The sequence below is a fragment of the Meles meles genome, chromosome 11 (assembly GCF_922984935.1).
Source record: "Meles meles chromosome 11, mMelMel3.1 paternal haplotype, whole genome shotgun sequence".
Classification (NCBI taxonomy): Eukaryota; Metazoa; Chordata; class Mammalia; order Carnivora; family Mustelidae; genus Meles; species Meles meles.
Genome location: NC_060076.1, coordinates 21813510 through 21837103, shown reverse-complemented (window position 1 = coordinate 21837103; position 23594 = coordinate 21813510). Strand labels below are relative to the sequence as shown.

Here is a 23594-nt window from a genome sequence, read left to right as displayed (position 1 = left end):
CACCAGTAGCACCATGGTGGGAAAACTTACACTGTAATTGCTGGAGGTTCAGTATGGACATCTTTGAGTTAAAGACACCAGAGGTGCCCATCTTGGGTGAGGGTACCCCCACACTTTCCTAAGTTTTCACTCATACATATGTTTTACTTTCCCCATACGGAATGGGGAGAGCAAGGACTTTTGTTTCTTTAATTGTATTTTTTTTTAATAGTGGATAAATAATTTGTAAGATTCAGAATTTAAAAAGCACAAAAGGTTATATAGTGTGAAGTTTCTTTCTTATCCCTGCCCTTCAGGCACTCCTCAGTTCTCTTCCCTGGAGACAAATTGTATCGATACTTATTGATACATACCTATGGAACAATAAATCCCTTCCTTGGTGTGATGTTATTAGACTCAACTGCCTTGAGACCACCATACATTAGCAATGATTATTTCTTCTCATGTAATAAGCAATGAGGGTGGTAACTTTATGACTTCACTAATTTCTACAGGAAGGTAGCTAACATTTACTGTGTCCCTAGTACAGAGTATGCATTATGCTGGTGTTTGTGTTTTGTTTTGAAGATTTATTTATTTTTTTTTATTTTAGAGAGAGAGTGTGTATGCAGTGAGGGGAAAGGGACCAAGGGAGAGGGAGAGAATCCGAAGCAGACTTCCCACTAACCTTGGAGCCTAAAGCAGAACTCAGTCCTACAACCCTGATCATGACCTGAGCTGAAATCGAGAGTCAGATGTTTAATGGGCTGAGCCACCCCAGTACCCCTATGATACTATTCTCACTTTACAGATCGGAAAAAAAAAATCAGAACTCCAAAGTCACAGAAGCAGTAAACTTTTGAACTCCAAACCATTGGTTTGCACCATAAGCCAGAAGGAACAGTAATAGGGAGTGAGGTGATTGGCCATTATTCACTGTGAAATTTTCACTCTCTATTCCAATTACATACCAGTTAAATGTGTTTTATTAGGTAGATCAAACTCATCACAATGACTATTTCTTAGATAATGAAGGTAATACACACTTTTACTAAGTGGTTAAAAAGAAATTAATCATCCAAATGCTAGATTCCATGTGTCATTTTTTTCATGCTTTCACTATTGTTTTTCCCAAATTATCTCCTTTCAGCATTCCCATAAATGCAGGTGGCATGTTTTCAAATCCTTCAGTGATGTATTCGTGGTATTGGATTTTACCCTGTATCAGAACAACAATAAATATAACAGATTAATTTCATATTCTAAATGATACTCTTCTCATCATAGCAGCAAATTAATCAGGTACACTATGGGAAACCTGGAAATCTAAGATGGAGGCTCTGTCCCCCATGAACTTATAATCGATCTCGGGGCATGATCCACAAAGTACAAATAAAACTTTGATAATAGGTATTAGATCACAGCATAATAATAGGAGAAATGTCACAGGAAGTGAACAAGCAATTTCTAAGTAAATTATATGGGAAAGTTTAATAAGGTAATGATCTCAGAGGAGATGAAAGAAGATGGAAAAAGGGGCCCCCTTGCAGGATATTATCTGTTTTAATCCTTCCGGTAGCTTCATAACATAGCATCATTGCCTCTTTGATCCCTGAAGAGGCAGAGCCTGTTCAGCAAATGTAAATACCGTGGTAGTGTAATAGTCAGCCCTCACATCAAGCCCAGATTCTTTCAATATATGTTGAATATTCATTTAGGAGTGTGGGAGGGAAGGGTTCATTTAGTAGGGTTTATTTTTCTTTCTACTACAAGGCAGTCTACTAAGTGGAATTAATTTACATTTTCAAGGTTTTTTTTTAAAGGGGCCTTATGTGGAGACCAGAGCTACCTGACATCGCTTACTTTCCTAATGTATTCCAGTGATGGCTTAGCACCCGGTATGGATTTATGGAGGGACTGTTTGCCTGGTGGTCGCACAACTAACATGTATGCAGCTGGGATTTGAACCCTTTACTAGAAAGCCCCAGTTTTTTCCTGTTCTTAAAGAGGCAAAGAACCTGGAAAGGGGTTAAAAGCTGTAACCCAAAGTTTAAAAGTTCAAAGTAGAGGACGAATACTAATAAAGAAGTGTTAATAATATGGTAAATTAAGGTACAGCATACAGGGCCTAAGGAAACTTGCTGTACTAACTTTGTGATTTTTCTTTTTTAAGCTTTTATTTATTTATTTGACAGAGACACAGTGAGAGAGAGAGAGAGAGAGAGAACGAGTGCACAAGCAGGGGATGAGGCAGAGGGAGAAGCAAATTCCTGGCTGAGCAAGGAGCCCGATTCGGGGCTCGATCCCAGGACCCTGAGATCATGGCCTGAGCCAAGGGCAGCCACCCTTGACTGAGCTACCCAGGCACCCCCTAACTTGGTAATTTTTCTGTAAATTGAAAACTGTTCTAAAAGAAAAGTGTATTTTTCAGAAAGGGAATTGATGAGGAAAAAAATAAGTAGGTGAGAGAGAAATTCGGCCAATTCACTAGTTACTGAAAACAAGACTGTCATTAGGTCCATTGTGTCCGGAGGAGGCATGCAGGACCCCAGCACAGTGGCTTCGTGTCATCAGCGGTGACCGTGGGAGGGCTAGATCGGATTTCACCAACAGGGACAAAGAGGCTCCACACTGGGAACTTAAAAATCATTCAGCTCTTCTCAGCTTCCTGGAAAGAGCCCAGCTCAGCACTCCAAGTGCTGGACTGGGAAAAGCACCAAGCTCAGTGGCTGCCAGAGGAGCAATCTTTTGCTCTGGATTGGGAAACGATGATCAAGCCAGGAGTTTAGAAGTGTGATACCACTTCCCCTCTAACACTAAAATGATGGCCCTTGGTTGCTATGCAGTGTTCTGAATAACCATGTGGTGTACGGTGGGAAAGTGTCACAGCACGGGACAAGGGGATAGGCTTCTCCTGTGGATCTGAGGCCGTGGCCCTAAGAAGACACCAACCGAGGGGCTGGAAGAGCCACGGCACGAATATATGCATCTCCAGATGTATTCGACAATGCACGAATGTTACTGCCTTCGTGGAGGTTACATTCTCATCAGAGGGAGATGCGCAACAAATACGCGTGAATTATAGAATACATTATGTTAAAAGATGATAATTGCTATGGAGTAAAAGCAAGATAAGGAGGATCAAGAATGAAGGGGGATTGCAGACACGCCTGTGTGGCTCTGTCGGTTAAGCATCAGACTCTTGGTTTCTACTGAGGTCGTGATCTCGAGGCTGGGATCTCAAGGTCATGGGATCGAGCCCCTCAATGGATTCTGTGCTGAGTGTACAATCTGCTTGTCCTCCCCCCACCCACCCTGGCTTGCAAGCACACACACTCTCCCCCAAAATAAGTAAATTAAAAAAAAAAAATGAAAGGGGGTTGCAATTTAAAACAGGGCCATTTTAAAAGTTGCCTCATTCAGCAGGTAGTTTTTAACAGAGTCCTAAGGGGAATGAGCGAATTAAGGAAGCAGTTACAGAGGGACAGAGGTGGAGAGGGATTGGGCAGAGTGAGCAAGAGGGTGAACACTAAGAAATAAAATTGCAGAGGTAATGAAGGTCAGATCATGTATAGCCTTGTAGGTTTTATTCTATATGAAATGGGGAGTTTTGCAGAGATCTGAGCTGAAGGATGACATGGTTTGATTTATGCTTTAAAAGATCACTCTGGCGGGGCACCTGGGTGGCTCAGTGGGTTGAAGCCTCTGCCTTCAGCTCGGATCATGGTTTCAGGGTCCTGGGATTGAGCCCCACATCGGGCTTTCTGCTCAGCGAGGAGCCTGCTTCCCCTTCTCTCTCTGCCCGCCTCTCTGCCTACTTGTGATCTCTCTCTGTCTAAATAAATAAATAAAATTAAAAAAAAAAAAAAGATCACTCTGGCAGCTGTGTTGGGAATTGTCTGTTGGGGCATAAAGTCAGGAGGTCAGACAGAGGCTCCTGCAACATCCAGGTGAGAACGGATGGCGGCCTGGACACGGGCGGTAGTAGCGGAGGGGGAAGAGCTGGTCAGATTCTGCGGGCATCTTGAAGGTTGAGCCACCAGAATTTCCTGACAGAGGAGGTGTGAGTAGGAGAGAAAGAAAGGAATCAAAGAGATGATTTCAAGGTTTTTGGACTGAGCAACTAGGAGGATAGAATTGCTGTAACTGCCATGGTGAGATCTGTATGTGGAACGGGTCTGGCAGGAAAGATCAAGACATATTTAGTTTTTGACGTGTTGAGTCAAAGATGTGTATTACACGTGCGCGTGCAGCTGCTGCTGAGCGGCCGAGAGTCCAGGGCAGAGCCCCCAGGCTGGAGACAGACTTCAGGAGCCATCGGCATCTGGAGGATATTTCAGGCCAAGAGCCAGGCTGAGCTACGTAAGGGATAGGTAGACGGTGGGTAGAGAAGAAAAGAAGGCCGGTGAGCCCAGTCCTGACCCTTGGGACACTCTGTTATTAATTTGGAGAGCAGGAAAGAAGCTGGCAGAGGAGGAGATCCTCTGAGAAGGGCAAATCTGCGAGGAAAACTGAGAGCCCTGGTCTTTATATTAAATGGGGAGTTTTGCAGTTTTTGCAGGAAAACCGAGAGCCCAGGGAAGAAAATGTACTGAGGAGAGCACGATCACCTCTGTCATAGGCTCGCCACAGCCATAGGATATGAGCCACTGACCCTTGCAGTCCACAGCATGAGGACACCGTCAGCCTTGACAGAGGCAATCTGGTAGACTGGCAAGCGGGTACAAGCCTGATACGTGGGTTTAAGAAAGAATGAACAGGAAAAAAAGAGAAAAGAATGGACAGAGGAACTGCAGACAGTGAGTGTAAACAACTCTCTCTGGGATTTTGTTCTAAAAGGGGGAGCAGGGAGATGCACCTCTCTTTGCCATGGAGGTGAGACCTATAGTGTAGAGGGAATGGACTCTGGTGTGCGACAGGGGGACAGTTACCTCCATGACCCACTGCAGCAAGTCTTTCAGAGCCTTCTGGCGGACCTCTCCTTGCCAGCGGGTGACGATGAACCCTTCCATGCGGAGCTCCTGATAGATAATGTTCTCTGGGGGTGGGCCTGTGAATGGGAGGACACATTTAGGTGACAGGGTCCAGAGAGATGGCCGTGGCAAAAACACGAGCAGTACAAGTCACGTCACTGTTCTAGATTTCTCCACTCGTTTCTGATCCATGGGGCTCTCCATAAATCAACCTGGCCTCTGAGGCAGGCAGAATCACGGTCCCCAAAGATGGCTGTGAACGTCTTGCCTTATGTGGCAAAAGGGACTTTGGAGGTATGATCAAGTTAAGAGCCTTTAGCTGAAGAGATTATTGGGTATTACTCAGTGGGCCCATTATAATCAGGAGGGTCCCTGTAAAGGAGGCAGAAAAGTCAGAAGCAGGAAAAAATGTGCAATGCTGGAAACACAGATCAGAGTGAGAGAGAGAGAGAGAGATACTGGGAGACTCTGTGCTGCGGGCTTTGTGGATGGAGGAAGGGACCGCGAGCCGGGGGATGCAGCAGCTCTAGAAGCTGGAAAAGGCAAGTTAACAGCCTCTTGGGCCTTCGGAAAGAATTCAGCCCTGCTGACCCATTGTAGACTTTTGATCCCCAGAACTACAAGACAATAGATCTCTGTTGTTGCTAGCCGCTAAACTTGAGATAATTTGTCACAGCAGCAATTGGACTGATACACACTCAGAGCCCTTACACAGGCCAGGCAGCCAGCGGATGTTCAGCCTTCACGCGCTAGGGCCAAGACCCACCAAAAACATCCTGAACAGTTCTATGGAACAGAAAGAGATCCTGAAGATAACCTGTGAAAATATTTCTGTGCTACTCAGGCATAAATACCGTGATAGTCCCGATACTTCATATGTTCTTTTCTTTATGACTTACTGCAGTCATTCTACGGCATAGCCCTGTCTCTTGTTCTCTTCTCAAAGCAGGTATAAAAAAGCTATTGTCAGCCTCTGACCCGAGAGCCAAGAGAGAACAGATCAAGAGGCTCAGCGGTTCTACCTGTCCCAGGCCTCGTCATTTTGGGATACTAAGAGTCGGCCCAAACAGTGGTCTCGCAACTTGGTGTGTATGAGGATCACACGGAGAGCTTGTGGAAAGACGACGCTGGCTGCTCCCCGAATTTCTGATTGTGGATATGGAGTGGATCCCAAGAATCTATATTTCTATAGTTCTCAGGAGAGGATGATGCTGTTGATCCTGGGCCCACACTTTGAGAACCACCAGCCTAGAAAAAGCCCTAGGCTACGGGGCAGCCTATTAAGAAGGTAGTACACTTCTGTGTGTGAGAGAAAAGGTTGTGTTGGTTGTCTGGCTTCTTTTCCCAAGGATCCGAAGGGACCAGAAACCGAGGGAATGACCCCTGAGCATACTGTGAAAAGTTCCAGGATGTCAGGAGAAAATGCCTGGGAAGAAGAGCCAAGGTGACTGGCAGAATTTTTTTGTGACATCCTTCGTGACTGGCATCACTCAAGCTAAAGGTTCCCACTCAGCACTTTGAAGAAAGTCACAGGAGCAGTAAGAAAAATAGGGCTTTTTCCTAGATCAAAAGAAACTGTTGCAAAATGAGTGAGATGTGAGGGTGACCCAGGAGAGCGGCACGTCCAGGCGCTATAGGTTGCTCTGGCACAAAGAGCGCTTCTTCAGAAGACCCACAGCAACCACAGTTCTTCTCAGGTTAGGGATTGGAATCCTTATTCCCTCATCTTGGAAGAGGATGAAATACTATTTCTGGGCTCATCCACCCTGATGGGAATACGGTCTCTTTATTGGGAGCAATAAGAATACGGCATTTTAACACAGAGGCAGGGAGGGAAAAATAAAACAAGATGAACTCGGAGAGGGAGACAAACCATAAGAGACTCTTAATCATAGGAAACAAACTGAAGGTTGCTGCAGGGGAGGGGGTGGGGGGGTGAGGTAACTGGGTGATGGGCATTAAAGGAGGGCACTTGATGGAATGAGCACTGGATGTTATATACAACTGATGAATCACTGAACTCTGCCTCAGAAACTAATAATACACTGTATGTTAATTAATTGAATTTAAATTTTTAAAAAATTGGGGTGCCTGGATGGCTCAGTTGATTATCTGCCTTCAGCTCAGGTCATGATCTCAGAGTTCTGGGACTGAGCCCCATGTACGGCTCCCTGCTCAGTGGGAGTCTGCCTCTCCCTCTCCCTCTGTTTCCTCCCCCCCAACTCATGCTCTGTCTCCGTCTCTAAAATAAATAAAACCTTAAAAAAAACAAAAACAAAATATAGTTAAAACCCATCAAAGAAAAAAAAAGAATGTGGCACTTTAATGTGGCATTAAAGCTGGGAAATAATTAATTACCCCTGAGCTAGTGAAATTTGTCAGAATTTCGGGAGATCAGAGGCAGGGCAGAATCTCGTCTAAAATGGATGGACGAGGCCAGCTGATGTCTCAAAGACCTATCCAAGCAGCTGAACTTCCAAACCCTAATTGCTAAAAAAACTAGATCAAGTTACTGGACCCAAAATAGTTGGCTGTACCTAATTGGACTACGGTCAAGAAAATGCATCCTGGAGCTTTGCTCAATGGGCAGGCAGAAGATTTTCCATGATTCTAGCTTAGCATCAGTTAGGAAAATACAGGGGGAAAAGTCCCTAACAATAAGACTGCCAAATGTACCTGGAGTCTTCTTAGAGAAGGTAGGGTCTTTGATTTTTCACAACCAAGGGGGAATCTACAAGCTGTCCTTTCTCAGCCCCTTCCAGTCTCGCTCACTTGCCTCAATGTGGTTGTGGGGTTGTTGACTAGCTGGGCTCTAGGGTTTCATTCCCATGAGTGAAGCCCATCATGGAATGAACACCCAATTTATTTATGGCTATCCTCCCAGATCCCGATGACACTCTCCAAGATTCCTTTTTGCTCTTTTTTCTCCTTTTTTGGGGGGTAAATCTGTAATCTCACGAAGAGCACAGAGCTGTTGTAGTCTTGAGGGATGCCTGTGTGGCTCAGTCTATTGAGTGACTGACTCTTGGTTTCCACTCAGGTCTTGATCTCAGTGTTGTGGGATCAGGCCCCATGTTAGGATCTGCACTTAGCTTGGAGTCTGCTTGAGATTCTCTCCCTCAGCCTCTTCTTCTCCCCTGCACTGGCTCCCTCTCTCTCTAAAATAAAGTTAAAAAAAAAAATCCAAAAGAATCTCAAAAAATAAAAAAGAATTGCAGTAGAGAAGGACTCTGTATGAGGAGTTCAGAAGACACGTCTTTTAGTCTCTTGCTGATTGGATTTAAAAAGCATCTGGTCGGGGCACCTGGTTGGCTCAGTGGGTTAAGCCTCTCTTCAGCTCAGGTCATGATCTCAGGGTCCTGGGATCAAGCCCCGCATTGGGCTCTCTGCTCAGCGGGGATCCTGCTTCCCCCTCTCCCTCTGCCTGTCTCTCTGCCTACTTGTGATCTCTCTCTCTGTGTCAAATAAATAAATAAAATCTTTAAACAAAAAAAAAAGCCTCTGGTCCTCTTTCCATTCATCTCCCCACCCACAGAGTAAGAGGCTGGTACCATGTCTCTCAGAGAAGTAGGACTTAAGGAATACAGTTCTCTAGTTGATACTGCTTTTGGATCTCTGTGGTATGGAGGGGAGAAGGTAGTGTCTGCATAGGAGAGTGGAGAAGTGGGGGACAGAGGCACAGCAGAAACAAAACAAGGACAATCCAGGAACAGAGGGGAAATGCACACTCCTTTCCCTCTCATTGGAAGTGGTCAGTTTGGGGGAGCCAGTGTGTCCTGCTGCTCTAGGAACCACCACCACTACCATCAGAAGGAAATGGCAACTCATTGTTCCCTTCACCTGTCAAGTTATCCTCCCCCCAACCCCATAACTCCAGCAACATCTCAAGTATCCTAAAGAACCCTCACACTGCAGCAGCCAGACCAAGGTGTTCTGTTTCTAAACCAAATCATGGTGTCCTTTTGACAACTTTGCCCAAAACAATAGGTAAAAAACTAAAACTTTTAAAAATTATCAACACTCTGACCTATGTTTAGTTTTTTTCCTACCATTTCTATTTCATACATTCTCATACATTTAACTTGTAAAATAGACTGTGATATTATTATTACGTAATGAATTAAAACACATGAATTAAAATAAAAAAAAATAATCAACACTCTTCTATGGTTTCAGATTCTGTTATTTCTTGATATCAAAATGTGATATAAGCTATTTAGTACAAATATATGAAATTACATATTTTTAGTTTAATAAACACTATTTCATCAAGAATATCAGGAAGGCTTTTTAACATTTTGATAGTCACTGGCCTATAGCACATCCGTGAATCTTCTCCTTGTCCCGTCGTTCTACCTCTGTGATCATGTGCACGAGCTCATTACCTGGGGGAAGCTGGCGAGTCCTATTGTATGTAGATATGGCCCCACATATGGCAATTCTTCCAAATTTCTTCATCTGGGGGATAACAATGTTTGAAAACTCTCCACCTACCTACACAGGATGAAAACAAAACCCATGTTAAATAATCTAAATACTGGAAGACTCAGGAGAATCAGTAAGTCACATCCATCATTTCACAAAATTTATTCTAGAATTGAAAAAAAAAAAAAAACCTGATTGAGTTAGCTCAGCAGTGCAGAAAATTGCAGTTGGAAAAAGACAGGAGAGGCCGGGCATTTCTATCTGTAGGAACATACCATATATAACTTATACGTTTCATTTTATTATATTTTGGAGTTCTCTGATCAGTTCAATAATCTTATTGCCCCTATCCAAGAGCATGGACAAAATACTCAAAAGCCACATCAAGAACAAAGTTGGAGGACTCTCATTTTGCAATTTCAAAACTTACTACAAAGCTGTACCAAGCAAGACAGTGTGGGCACCGACATATAGATCAACAGAACTAACTTGAGAGTCCAGAAATAAACTCTTACTTTATGGTCCATTGATTTTTGACAGGAGTGCCAAAACAATGTAATAGGAGGAAAAAAATAGTCTTTTTAACACATGGTATAGAATAACTGGATATGGAAAAGAATGAAATCAGACCTCTTCCTACACAATACACAAAAATTAACTTAAAATGTATCATGGGCCTAAATATAAGGGCTAACACCATAAAACTCTTAGAAAAAAAGAAAAAAAAAAACAGGAATAAATCTTTGTGACCTTGGATAAGGCAAGGCCTTTTTAGACATGACACCAAATGCCCAACCAACAAAAGGAAAAATAAATCGGCCTTCATCAAAATTTAAAACTTTTGTGTTTCAAAGGACACCATCAAGAAAGTGAAAGAAGGGGAACCTGGATGGCTCAGTGGGTTAAGCCACTGCCTTTGGCTCAGGTCATGATCTTAGGGTCCTGGGATTGAGTCCCGCATCGGGATCTTTGCTCAGCAGGGAGCCTGCTCAGAGAGCCTGCTTCCCTTTCTCTCTCTGCCTGCCTCTCTGCCTACTTGTGATCTCTCTGTCAAATAAATATATAAAATTAAAAAAAAAAAAAAGAAAGAAAAAGAAAAGAAAGTGAAAGAAAAGCAAAAAAGAAAGTAAAAAACAACTCACAGACCAGGAGAAAAGAATTGCAAACCAGAGCCAATCCTCCTAAATATTCCGTATTTGAGAATGGGATTACTTGCTAACATTTATTTATAACAACACTCACAGAGCTTGCCTGATCATTTGGAGACAAGCCTAGAGCTGAGGGAGAGACACAAAGTTCCCAGGCAAGGTCAACAAAGGCCAAGGCTCTGTCTTTTTTTCAGCTCTCTCAGAGATTACTGGGGAAGGAAAGCAGTAGGGGGCAGTGCAGAGTGGATTAAAAAAGCTCCAGCTCTGGGGCTGGTTAGATGGGGTGTGAATCCCAAATATGGGATGAGTTTGTGGGGCAGCCTCAGGTAAGCTTCTTACCACTTCTGAACCTCCTTTTCTCTTTTGAAAAATAAAGAAAAGGGCACCTGCATGGCTCAGTCGTTAAGCATCTGCTTTCAGCTTAGGTCATGATCCCAGAGTCTGGGGACTGAGCCCAGCATTGGACTCCCTCCTCAGCGGGAAGCCTGCTTCTCCCTCTCCCACTCCCCCTGCTTGTGTTTCCTCTCTCCCTGTCTCTCTGTCAAATAAACAAAATCTTTTTTAAAAAGAAAAGAAAAGGGGCGCCTGGGTGGCTCAGTGGGTTAAACCTCTGCGTTCGGCTCAGGTCATGATCTCGGGGTCCTGGGATCGAGCCCCGCAACGGGCTCTCTGCTCGACAGGGAGCCTGCTTCCCCCTCTCTCTCTGCCTGCCTCTCTGCCTACTTGTGATCTCTGTTTGTCAAATAAATAAAATCTTAAAAAAAAAAAAAAGAAAAGAAAATAGAAGCTGTAGGAAAGACGGTTTTTAGGATTTAAGATGATAATCATGTTGAAGCATGTACATAAATGTACATACTTCCCCTAGAAGCAATAGTTCAGGATTTGTGGTGCTTGATAGAACATAACTATGAGGAATATTGAGAATTGACTATATCTGATAAGGGACTTATCAGAGCTTTATGAAGAACTCTTAAAACTCAACCAACAACCCAATTGAAAAATGGGCAAAAGATCGAAACAGACATATCTCCAAAGATATATAAATGGCCAATAAGCACGTGAAAAGCCATCCAGTATCATTAGCAATTAGGGAAGTGAAAATCAAAATCACAATGAAATTCTACTTCAAACCCACAAGGATAGCCATAATAAAAATCATAGATAGTAAGTGTTGATGAGGATGTAGGGAAATTGGAACCCTCATACACTGCTGGCGAGAATATAAAATAGTGCAGCCATTTTGCAAAATTGCTTTTCAGTTCTTCAAAATGTTAATTATGGAGGTGCCATGTGACCCAATAATTCCATGTATAGGTACATACCCAAGAAGAATGAAAACATATATCCACACAAAAACTTAATCAGGAATGTTCATAGCAACATTAAGCATAATAGCCAAAAAGTAAAAATTACTCAGCTGCTCGTCAATTGATGGATAGATAAATAAAATATAGTATATCCAGGCAATGGAATATTATGTGGTCATAAAAAAAAAGGAATGAAGCCCTGAGACACATTACAACATGGATGAAACTTGAAAACATGCTCATGTATAGCGTAAGAAGCTAGTCACAAAAGACCACTTTTGAGGGCAAATGGGGAGTATACCATCATTGTTCTGGGATAATGAAATGTTCTAAAACTGATTGTGGTGATGATTGTACAATTCTGTGAATGTATTAAAAAACAACTAGGTTCAACCCTTAAAAATGGGTAAATTATTATCTCAATACGCCTGTTCTTTTAAAGGCATATGTACTCTCTTTACATATTTTAGGTGGAAACTCTAGAAGCATATTCTCTTGTATAGTAGCTTGTTAGTAAATAAGATATTAAGTCTAGTTTGTACTCACATTATCAAAGTAACAATCATAACCATCAGGAGAGGCTTTTTTCAAAGTTTCTTCTAAAGACCCTACTGTTTTGTAGTTAAAGGCAACATCATATCCAAGCTTTTTAAGGTAGTCAACCTTTTCATCAGACCCTGCTGCTCCAACAACTTTGCAGCCCTAAATGGGGAGGGAAAAAATGGAAACTATTTATAAGTCAAAAGCATGGACCAACCTCCCTCCTAGCTAGTACGATCAGGTTCCCCAATAACATCCTAAGTGCTGAGCCACATATATGAAGACACCATATAGGCCAATAGGGCTATAGGTGAAATTAGTCCCTGAATCAGCCTATAACCGAACTTGTAACTTCTGCTTGCCTCTGACCAACCAGTAGATTCCAGTCTCTGGTTATGTGGTTTACAGCTCATTTTAACTTGCTGGCTTGACAACCTTTGTATTTGACTCTCTTGTTTCTTTATTTTTGGTCTTCTCTTACAGTTACTTGCATGCTATCTTTTGGTACTGTGGTCCTTTAGACTATAATCTGGGCACAGTTCTGGGACGCTCAGGCCCCTTGTCAGCCCTCTTGGTGACTGCCCCCTTGTTCTTTGATTTGGGCTAAAGCATTGGACTAGATCCTGTCTAATCATAGAGGAACTAGAGAACATTCTGAAAAGCACTTTCAGGATGAGACTAGAGACTGTATTGGTACACAGAGAGTAGCTCTTCAGAAATCTCTTATATTCTGAATGTATCTTCAACTTCTAAACAAGACCCACTCCACTGAATTCTGTGAGACTGGGGAAGGTTTGCTCTGTTCACTGGTGTGTTCTCATTGCACACTGTGGGTGTTGAGTAAATGTTTGGCACTTGAAGAAGCCACTTACCTTGAGCTTAGCTATCTGCCCCACCACAGAGCCTACCGCTCCTGCCGCTGCATTAACCATCACTGTTTCTCCACCCTTCACACCACAAATGTCAAGCAGGCCAAAGTAGGCTGTTAGCCTGAGGGAAGGAAATCAAAGATATGTGGATAGATTTGTTGCTCTTCCCTATAACTCATTCAGATACATCCTGAAGGCCTTTTCGACAGCCCAGTGCTGTGGGTCCAAGTAAAAGCTCAAAAAAACCACAGGAAATGAATATTACTGACCACTAATGGTCCACCTCCTCCTTAGGAATAAAGATGATGGGAATTAGAGAAGAAATGGAGACTTGGATGGAAAGGGGCTGCACCTGTCAATCCCAAGGTCAAGTCTCAGAAGCAAAAGAAGATCCACTCGAGGGATCCTAGAACAGTGTGTCCTAGAACATGTGTGTCCTAGGGAGAGGGCGAACTTCGTGAGCAAAGCCTCCATATCATCAACAGGACAGACAGAATGGTATATGCGGTGTCTAGGCACAAGGGGGTCCCAGAGAGACACCGGGAGTTTTCCATGGCTCCTAAGTGGGATGGAAGAATTTGTGCCCTTTCCCCATCTCATCCCAAAGGAGATGTCAAAGTTAGCTTGCAAAGAAAGAACTACGGGGTCTACAGAGATGCAGCTCAGACAGTACTGACAAATACTGGGTGAAGAATCCACCAGCTTGGATGGCCATCCTGGAAGGCGATGTGGCAGAGGACTCAGTGGGAAAAGGAGACCGGTGTAAGACTAAGACAGATCAAGTTCAAGAAGCTGTTGTCTCCCTTCTCCTGACACAGAATTTGTGTTAGCCCTCGGAGCTTTGCATCAACCTTAGGGATAGGAAAAAAAGGAAATCCCAAGTATTAAACCTGAACAATGTGAACAATCACTGACTTTATTATGTTTTTGCACCCCTGAGTCTGAGCCAATGAAATCTATATCCACTATGGTGATTGCTAAGCCGCTTGCAAAATTTCAGACAAATTCAGACAAATTCATTTCCATACAAAACAGAAATTATACGTCTGCCTCTGAGTATATCTGGGGATCCATTAGGGTTGGAAATTGAAGGTGAGGCAGCGAAAGGGACAGAAATCTGCACTTTTTCTGAGGACCCAAAAGCTAATATTCCCACAGTGTTTTTTGAAAGTCGGATGGAGTACCACCAGTCTCAGAATCAACTGGAATTTTATGAAAAATTTGGATTCCCAGGCCCCACCTCAGACCCACTGATTCAGAAATGCTGGAACACGAACACCTGGACTGTATATGACCAGATGATTCTTATGAATCAACAGAACCACCGCCCCAATGAATGCTGAAGCCAGAGTGTGCTGGACAAGTTAGCGTAACCTCAAATGTGAAGCAGAAGGTGCATTTTCTGATTGTGTCATTCCACCCATGACAATCAATACCCCTCCCATCCTAATTTCCATTCTAGAAAATTCTAAAATCAGCTCTCAGTTAGACATATTGACCCGAGATACACAAGGCCTTTCCCAAACATCACACCCTTCTAAAAATGGAAAGGAGGTAAGATGAAGTCAACAGAAAAGGAATCTTAGAGGAAAAATTAAAGGCACACTTTGGTCTAAGGGGGATTTCAATCAACAGATTGGAGAGCAAAACACACATCTCCAAAACATCTCCAGCTTCGCAGAGAAAACAGAGGTCCAATGAAGGAAGCAACACAAACTCTGGGGGAATGTTAAATCTCTGGAGCCAGGATAGCCGCAAGACACCCTATGTGCTGACCACAATCTGAACAAACTATTTTAGAAAACCAGAATGTCACGTTTTTAAACAAATGAGATACACCCATGAAACTCACCCTGTCATGCCCACTGTTCCTAGAGCCAAAGACACTGGGATGGTGTCCGGCCACTCTGCGGGTAGCTTTTCCAGATCTTTCCCATTAGAAATAGAGTGTGTCGTCCAGCCTGAAAAAGCCACTACCAGAGCTCCTGCTGGGAAGGCTGAGTTTTTACTTTCCACAACTCTAGAAGACAAAGCACATTACGACATGGGAAACCTCTTTCAAGGGAGTTGGAATGCTGCATGGGTGGTTTCCTAAAAGGGCACTAAAGTTAATAATCCATGATTAAATATCCCACCACATCTCTCCATCGTAATTCCTCGCCGCTGGTTCCTCGCCTCCTTGAGAGAAAATATGGGCCATTAGAGAGGAACTCTCTGAACGGGTTCCACATCTGTCCCCGTCCTCACCCACTTCTCTCTAAGAGGCATGTATCGTCGGGCTCAAGGTGCCCTGGACACCAGCCTCTTCTGTTCTTCAGGGGCCGCCCTCCATCCCTAGCCCCTCCTCTTTCCCGAATCTTTAGTACTGTCCTCTCCAGCGCAACCTGCCTTTCAGCCCTGCTACTCCACTAGGGTCATAGCAACTTCTGATTGCAGAAATCTAGTGGACACTCTTCATTCATTATCTGATTTTACCCTTCTACTGTATTCAACACTCTGGGCTACCCAGACTCTTCCTCATTGGTTTCCATAATACTGACTTCACTGGGATTTTTGCCTCCCCCTCTAAGCTGCTTCTTTTTAGTCTCATCTGCAGACTCTCTTTCTCCCCACTTCTCCCACCATTACCATTTTTTACTGTCTTCCTCCCGATCATGAAGCTATGTAACACATTTATTTTAGAAAATTTGAAATATGAAATAAAAATATCGGTTCTAATCCCACAATATAAAGATAACTGCTAATATTCTGGGATGTGCTATGGCAATCTTAATGATATATTTTAAAATGTATATTATGAGAATGAAAACTGGTGCAGCCACTATGGAAAGATCAAAAGTCCCCCCAAATCCTCCCTGCTTATTCTTCCAATAGAACACACAGCTGGGCCAACCATACCACATCCTGGTTGATACCAACTTCATCAACTTTTCCATTAAAGTCAAACTTTACTTAGCACAGTCAATGATGGACTGTCTGTATCCCAAGTGTATCCCTTATATAACTGACCGTGTAATAGGTGAAAGTGAGAAACTGAAGCAAAAGTATTGAGTAGTTCTAAGGATTGCCAAGGATCCAAGATTTGAATGGTTACCATGCACACACAAAGGAACCTATGCAGATGCCTGCTTAGTACAGAGAGGAACTCAGCACAAGTGTTATATTGTGGCTACAGTTGACCAGGACCTTAAAGGAAGGATCCAGAAGATCCCTGGAGTTCCCATCATGTACATTTCTAACACAGGTACAACATTGAGCAGATGCTAGATAATAATGGAGCACTTTGATTCTAATTCTTAAAAGATGGAGTTCTTCTGCCTTCCTTTACCAACTTTTTCTGTTGCCAGTTTGTATTAACAATATGCGATAGCATGAATTACTCTTCTTAACCATTTGCTCTGTTATGAGCTGAGTATGGTTAAATACACTCATTTTTTATGTCATTTTGAAATTGATATTTTGTATCATTTTAAATATTGCTGCATCTTTTTATAAATTAGATGATTGCTCATTTGAAAAAAAATGGGCATCTCTCAGGCATCTTGGTGGCAAGGCTGGTTAAGCATTTGATGAGGTTTAGACTCAAGTCATAATCTCAGGGTGCTGAGACTGAACCCTGCACTGGGCTCTGTGCTCAACACGGAGTCTGCTTAAGACTTTCTCCCCCTTCCTCTGCCCCTTCCCAAACCTGTGCTCTCTCTCTCTCTAAAATAATAAATGAATAAATGAATAAATAAATAAAATATGCATCTCCTTTGACCTATAATTTATACTTCTGGGAATTTAATGTGAAGCAATATTCATCCAAGTAGGCAGAGAATACACAAACATACACGTAAAGAGGCATACATGTTCCTTATAGAACTATTTGTGATAGAAAAAACTGGAAACAGTTGCTACCAGGAGTAGATTAGTTACACAGCAGATAACAATGGGATAAATTGGCAGCCATTAAGGGATGCCTGGGTGGCTCAGTTGGTTGAGCGTCTGAGCTCAGTTCAGGTTGTGATTCTGGATTCTGGGTTTGAGCCCTGTCAGGCTCCCTGCTCAGTGGGGAGTTTGCTTCTCCCTCTGCGCCTCCCCTCTCCATTTGTGCTCTGTCTCTCTCAAATAAATAAAATCTTTGGGAGAAAAAAAAAAGATTGATTTAAAAAAAAAATTGCAGCCACTAAAAGGTAGGTAGTATATTTACATATTATCAACAAAAGATATCCATAACATAGTAAAAGCGAGAAAAAGCAATTCATTAAAGGGCATATAATGCCATTATTTAAGAAAAATTATAAATACTAGTTGGTGTATTAAATAATTTTTTGAAATAATAATACATTAACAACAGTCACCTCTAAGTTTCAGATGGTGAGGGATCTTCCAGTTCCCATCAAACAAATATTTGATTTACTTGAATTTTTATAATAATCGTAAATTGGACAATTATAATTTTTTAAGTAATTTTTAAGTAACGATGGTAATTTCACAGGCTTCCCTCTATCCCAACTAGTCAGGAAAGGGGCAAGGTTTCCCAAGCTGCTTCCAAGATCAGTGAGTGAATCACATGGGCTGAAGAAATTATAGGGATGATAGACAGAAGCGGACCCAGAAGGAGGTAAAGGAGAGACATATTTCTCAAACATGGAGACACACAGAAATACCTGGCCACTTGCTGCCCCATCATCACATCACCCTCCTTCAATTTTTTGGCCGCCACTCTGAAAAAAAAAATCCATTTTTAATACATAAAGACTTCTTGGGAAAGGGCACCTGGGTGGCTCAGTGGGCTGTGTTTCTGACTCTTGATTTTGGCAGGGTCATCAAACCCCGCCCCTGGCTGGAATTGGTTGGTATTGGAGGAGAATTGATTGGAAAGGCTTACAAATTGGAATCGTCACAGAATCCTACTAACTACACAAGAAGGGATGTTAGTTAACATTTGGAAACTTTTTTTTTTTAACCTTAGATTTGAATCTCTATTGATCAGCTCTGAAAATAATTATTTTAAAGAATGATGACTACATTATTTACCAATAAGTAAAATTACCGAGTTGTTTACTAGATACACATATTTGATTAAATTAAAAGAACACAGTTAAATGGAAGGCAAAAAAGGTTTATTTTAGTCTTACCATCTTCCTCTACTCAAGTTAGTTGTCAGTAGTGAAATGGACAAATCGGATTTGGGTTTCTTTAGACTTTTACTTTTTCGGGAACAGTGAGAGGCAAATTGTGCATATTAAGATAGGAAATGGTCAAAGAGAGGCCAAGGGAATCTCTCATCAAACTTCTCAAACCTTTGCTGGCAAAGATGAGCATCTGTGAATCTTATCGCTGATATTATACTGGGACAACAGGGGGAATGACAATCAGTTGGATATTTTAAAAGATGGACTATTTCAAAACAGGGTCCAAAGCACAACACGTAACTTTTTGGGAGAAAAGTCATACCTCATATAAGGATCCACAGTAAGGAACAAAGCTTCCAGCAGGACCTCTATAAATAAAGCATTCCACGGGAAATTAGAAACTCAATGCTTGATGCCTTCATTGACTTTGGCATTCTATGTAAGTAGTCAAAGTAAACATTCTAAATAAGATTGTCTTTCTGCTTCATGGTTGCCCTTCTGTGCTTGCTACTGAAGAGACAAGCAGGGTCCAGCCCAAACCATCATCAGCCTCACCATCACCATTATCACCATGTTATCTACTCAGAAGTCACTCCATGCTTTACATGGATTATTTCATATGATATTCCCAACTATTACTGTTTCCATTTCATTTAGGCTTAGATTAAGGAACTTGGTCTGGGCCACATTTATAATCACTATGTTCCAGTGCTCCCATAAGGTGTCACTGATAGCCCCTGTTAGGACTAAAGAATATAGATTTTGCTGGAGTGACCCTCATGCACACATTCTCTGGAATTTTGAATCTGGGTCCTGGCTATCTATCCCAACTTAGATGGGACCGAACTTGACCATGCTATTTGATTGCATGCCCCTTTCTCCAAGCCTGCCTACCCACCTGTAAATACCCCTTATTGTCTGCTCTACTAAATTAATCTCCAAACATGCTATGTGCTGCTGTTTCTCTCCCCTAGATTTCTTTAGGGGTTTGCTTTGTCCTTCTACTTCCCCCAATGGGATGGGAGACTCCTCAGTGAAGGATGAGAGTTTTTCCCTCCTGTCTGTGCACAGGATAATCTGAGCTCTGCACATGGCTGTTAGGCCCTGCTTACCCCACTTGCTTACCCCATCATCAGGATTGCCAGGACAGAGAGGAAATCCTCCCTAGCATTTGTCGAAGTCACAAACAATGTACCATTTCAATTATGAAAGAAATCAGAGGGATCCTCCTCCCACATGACTTCAAACAGAAAACCTTGAGAAAGTCTCTGTGGCAGATTGCAAAATTGTCACAAAGATGTCCCATTGCTGTGTGGGGCCTCCTTGCCGTCCTCCCATCAAGAAGTCTATGTCTCACTCTTTGAATTTGGACGTGGCTATGTGACTTGCTTTGCATAGCAGCAAACATGATCTAAGCAGAGGCTTGAAAAGTACTTGCTAACACCTGGTGCTCTAGATCAGTGGGACCACTGAGAAGACAGAGAGCTCAAAGCCTGCTAGAAGCTAGCCTGGTAGAAAGTCCACCCTGAAGACTGAGGCACACACATCTGCAGAAAGCGTGCTACCACCAGACAAATGAAGGAGGTCCATCCTCAGTTAAATGGTTAGCCCAGATGAAGCTTAGAGTTACCACCAAATTAACCCAGCCCAAATTGCCAACCCACAGAATTGTGAGCCAATACATATTGTCTGATGTCACTAAATATTGAGGTACTTTATTATGCAGCAAAGCCTAACTGATACAGTCTTTTCCAGCTCAAATCTGTGACTTACCTCCATTTTTTAAGGATGGGAGTTCAACTGTCTTCAACTCGAAGTTGTTGTGAGTAGGACTGCCTTCAAAGTGCTTCTTCAGGGTCCAGCTCTTAGCACGAACCATCCTGAGGTTTCTGGAACACAGTCAACACACAGTCGACTACCATGACGTGACTGGATTCTTATGACTTCCCAGCCCCTGCCCTGAAGCCCGGCAGCAGGATCCATTCATCGTCTGCTTCTCTCCAGGACCATTTAACGCCAACCACATTTATTAAGAGTATTTACTACCTTTCTGTTACGGTGCTGAGCCCTTAGGACGCATCATCTCATTTTACCCCCATAAATTCCCTCCCAGATAGGCATTATTATCACTGCCAGTGGAGAGAGCACGAATGAGGAAACCGAGCCTTCCTCAGAAATCTCCAGGACGGGAAAACTGTTAAAACTGGCGCATTCTTCCCAGACATCAATGGGGTTTCATTAGGGCACTGGACAGCTCCGCGGCGTGCAAACACACCGTTCCTCGCCTCACAGACAGCGAATCCTGAGAAAGCTTCAAACGCAAGAACCAAACGGGAGAGAACCACCAAGGCCCCCAGTCTCAGCCTCCAGACACCACGGTGTGGCGCTGCTGCTCCGCTCCGGGGCGAGGTGACTTTGCCACCAAATGGGAAATCCGAGGTCTACGCTCGCCTCCACCGGAAACTAGAGAGATGATTCAGGAGGCCCTAGAGCTTTGGGATCGGGACTTGTTGCTTGGACCGATCTCCTCCGTGTCCCCTCCGGGAGCCGCCCCTTCCTCACGTGTGCGTCTACCTCTAGCGGACCGGTCTGCGGTCGCTATTTCCGCGGTCCCGCCGCAGTGCAAGCAGGAAAGAGTTAGGGGTCCCCGGAACAAAGAAAACAGAGGCGGAGCTTTCCGGCCGCAGGAGAAGTCGTTTCTGGCCGTCAGCTCTTCCTGCGATCCGCGCCCTACCGACCCCGCCTGCGTGCTCGCGTTACAAGGGGCTGCAAGAACCTCAATAGTTTCGGATTTTATGGAAACTGAGGGAATGCAAAAACGAATTGTCTTCACCTGGCTGGAAAATAGCCCAACCAAATCGGACGCAGCGTATCGATGGCAAAACTCCCAGCGCTGTTTCAGAAGCAAAGATTGATCTCACGTGGGCTGAAGAACATGGAGTTTGAGCGCGCAAACTCCGGGCGAACTGGATCAGAGAGACCCGAGGATGCCGACCCTTGCTGGCTGTCAAGACTTCAATCAGTCAGGACCTGGACTCCCTGGATTTCGGACGACCTTTGCCCCCGTTCCACAAGGAACTTTCTTTTGCCCGCCCCCTCATGAATATGCATGTTGGGGGCGGGTAACAGCAGTGCCCTGGATCCTTTTGCTTTGCAAAGGGACCGTTCCCGGCAGTCGAATCCGCAGCCCCGCTCTTCTACATGTCTCTTTTCCCAAAAAGGCAGCCATGTGCGACTTCTGACCTCGTTGCAAGTCCCAAAGTCGTCCTCCGCCCCCGAAAGGATGTGGCCTCAGAGGCCGCCGAAGTTCAGGGAGCGTCCCACCCACCAAAGGAAGGTGCCCGGGTGCAGTGCCCTCAGGCACACTCGCCCTTGGCTCCCACCTCCTTTCCCGCACGCGCCGGTGTCCACTAACCAAATTCCGACCCTTTTCTTTCGTCTCCTTCCACAATGGTCCCAGTTTTGCCGTCCCGCAAGTTTCTTGGCCAGCCGCCGCCCTGGCTAAGGCAGCTTAGCCATGCACCCAAATGCAGACAGCCGGTGCGCTTCGTTCCAGCTTGTCTCCGAAACCCCCAAGAGCAAGGAGGGGCCCGTGGGCATGGATCGGGACATCTGACTTTCCCTTTCCTCTTGTGCAAGACTCAGAAGTTATTAAGAAAGAGAGGGAGAACAACGCGCAAACGTTCCATGATAGGGAATTCTAGGAACTCAGCAGGAAAAAAGAGCGGGGCGGAGATGTTTACTTACCCAAGTCCGCAGGTTCCACTACCTAGACAGAGAATGTGGTTGGGGTTGTGCAGCAGAGCGCCCACCGACTGAATTTAAGGCCGTCTGGGAGAGGGTGCAGCTTCCCTGCTCCTGCAAGTTTGTGCAGGCGCGTGCGTGCGTGCGTGCGTGTGTGTGTGTGTGTGTGTGTGTGTGTGTTAGGGGTGTGCTTCCAATAGCAAAGGTCTCCATCGGAGCCCTGCCCAGATGGAACCGTACTTGCAACAGTTCCTAACTGGGAATTGGGTGCAAAGATGGTGTGTGGGAGAACCAGCCTCAGCCTTCCCAGCTCAGGCAGGAAGGAGACAAATGCTGGATCCCTGAGCAGAGGGCAGAGTTTTCTACTTTTTATTTATTTATTTATTAGAAAGAGAGAGAGAGAGAGAGAATGGGGGAGGGGCAGAGAGAGTGAGAGAGAATCTCAAGCAGACTTCCCACTGAGTTCTGATCCAGTCAGGGACTGATAAACCTAGTATATTACCAGATTGTTTCCCAAAAATACAATAACAATTTACATTCCTACCATCAATGTTGGTGAGTTTCTGTTACCTTTAGGTAACATCAAAACTGGTATTATTGTTGTATTCACTTTCTGCCAATTTGATCAGTGCAAATGAATTTATGCCCCCCAAAGGATGAGCTCTGACTTTAATCAGATTTGTACCCTTGCACCTACCTGTATCAAAAACAAAATCGTTTTTGTGTTTTTTTTTTGGGGGGGGTGGAGGTTTTGCAAGTTACATGAGACTTATATTGGCTTAAAAAATAAGAGATTTACTGGTTCATGTGACTGGAAAAGTCCAGAAGTAAGATGGGCTTCAGGGATGGTCTGAATCAAGATCTGGCATATTTTATCCTTATTACACTGCTTTCTGGGCATCAGAAAGCCTTGCTTCCCTCAGGGTGACGCAGTGGCTACAGTAGCTCTACGAACCTAAAGGAAAGAAAAATATCCATGTCACAAAATTCCTAGCAAGACTCCTCCACATTTCATTGGTTGAAATGTCTCTAAACCAATCAGGGGCCAATTAAAGACTGAAAAGCATGGGCCTGGGTTCCCTAAACTAGTCAAGTGTCATCAGGGGTCAGATTCTTCTCTTCTCTTTGCTAGGCTTTCAGTTAACAAGGCACTGAGTCAAAGATTCAGAACTCCAAGAGACAGACTTCTCAGCTTTCAACATAAAATAGTAACATAAAATTTAGTAATAATCAGATGTTAGGTGTGTATTATTGTCAGCTTTGCAGGAAAGTTGGTTTGTTTGGTGACTTGAAAAGCTTTGAACAGAGGGGGCACCTGGGTGACTCAGTGGGTTAAGCCTCTGCCTTTGGATCAGGCCCTGATTCCAGGGTCCTGGGATTGAGCCCCACATCAGGCTCTCTGCTCAGCAGGGTGCCGGCTTCCCCCTTTCTCTGCCTGCCTCTGTGCCTACTTGTGGTCTCTGTCTGTCAAATAAATAAATAAATATTT

At 43.8% G+C, this 23594-nt stretch overlaps 1 protein-coding gene across 2 annotated transcripts; it reads right to left on the bottom strand.

The window, feature by feature from the left end:
• Positions 1-947: 947 nt before the first annotated feature.
• PTGR1 (prostaglandin reductase 1) lies at positions 948-22262 on the bottom strand. 2 transcript variants are annotated; one of them, XM_046023276.1, is made up of 11 exons: positions 22109-22241; positions 21195-21365; positions 20135-20250; positions 18684-18729; positions 17894-17950; positions 15094-15261; positions 13245-13362; positions 12379-12534; positions 9338-9446; positions 4911-5029; positions 948-1198 (listed from the first exon to the last, which is right to left on the bottom strand). In XM_046023276.1, exons 3-11 carry the CDS (start codon positions 20238-20240, stop codon positions 1088-1090), a joined length of 990 nt encoding a protein of 329 aa, XP_045879232.1. In that variant the 5' UTR covers positions 20241-20250; positions 21195-21365; positions 22109-22241; the 3' UTR covers positions 948-1087. The 2 variants fall into 2 exon arrangements, with proteins under 2 accessions (XP_045879232.1, XP_045879231.1); XM_046023275.1 differs by lacking the exon at positions 21195-21365 and having other exon boundaries at positions 22109-22262.
• Between the last annotated feature and the right edge of the window lie 1332 nt (positions 22263-23594).

Bases quoted from the DNA above. Each gene is read 5' to 3' on its own strand.
- PTGR1 (XM_046023275.1), bottom strand. From the start codon at position 20,240: ATGGTTCGTGCTAAGAGCTGGACCCTGAAGAAGCACTTTGAAGGCAGT. The intron at 17,951-18,683 runs GTATGACTTTTC...TTTTTTTTTCAG, and splicing joins ACTGTGGATCCTTATATGAG to AGTGGCGGCCAAAAAATTGA. The intron at 12,535-13,244 runs GTAAGTGGCTTC...CTCCCCATTTAG, and splicing joins GGCAGATAGCTAAGCTCAAG to GGCTGCAAAGTTGTTGGAGC.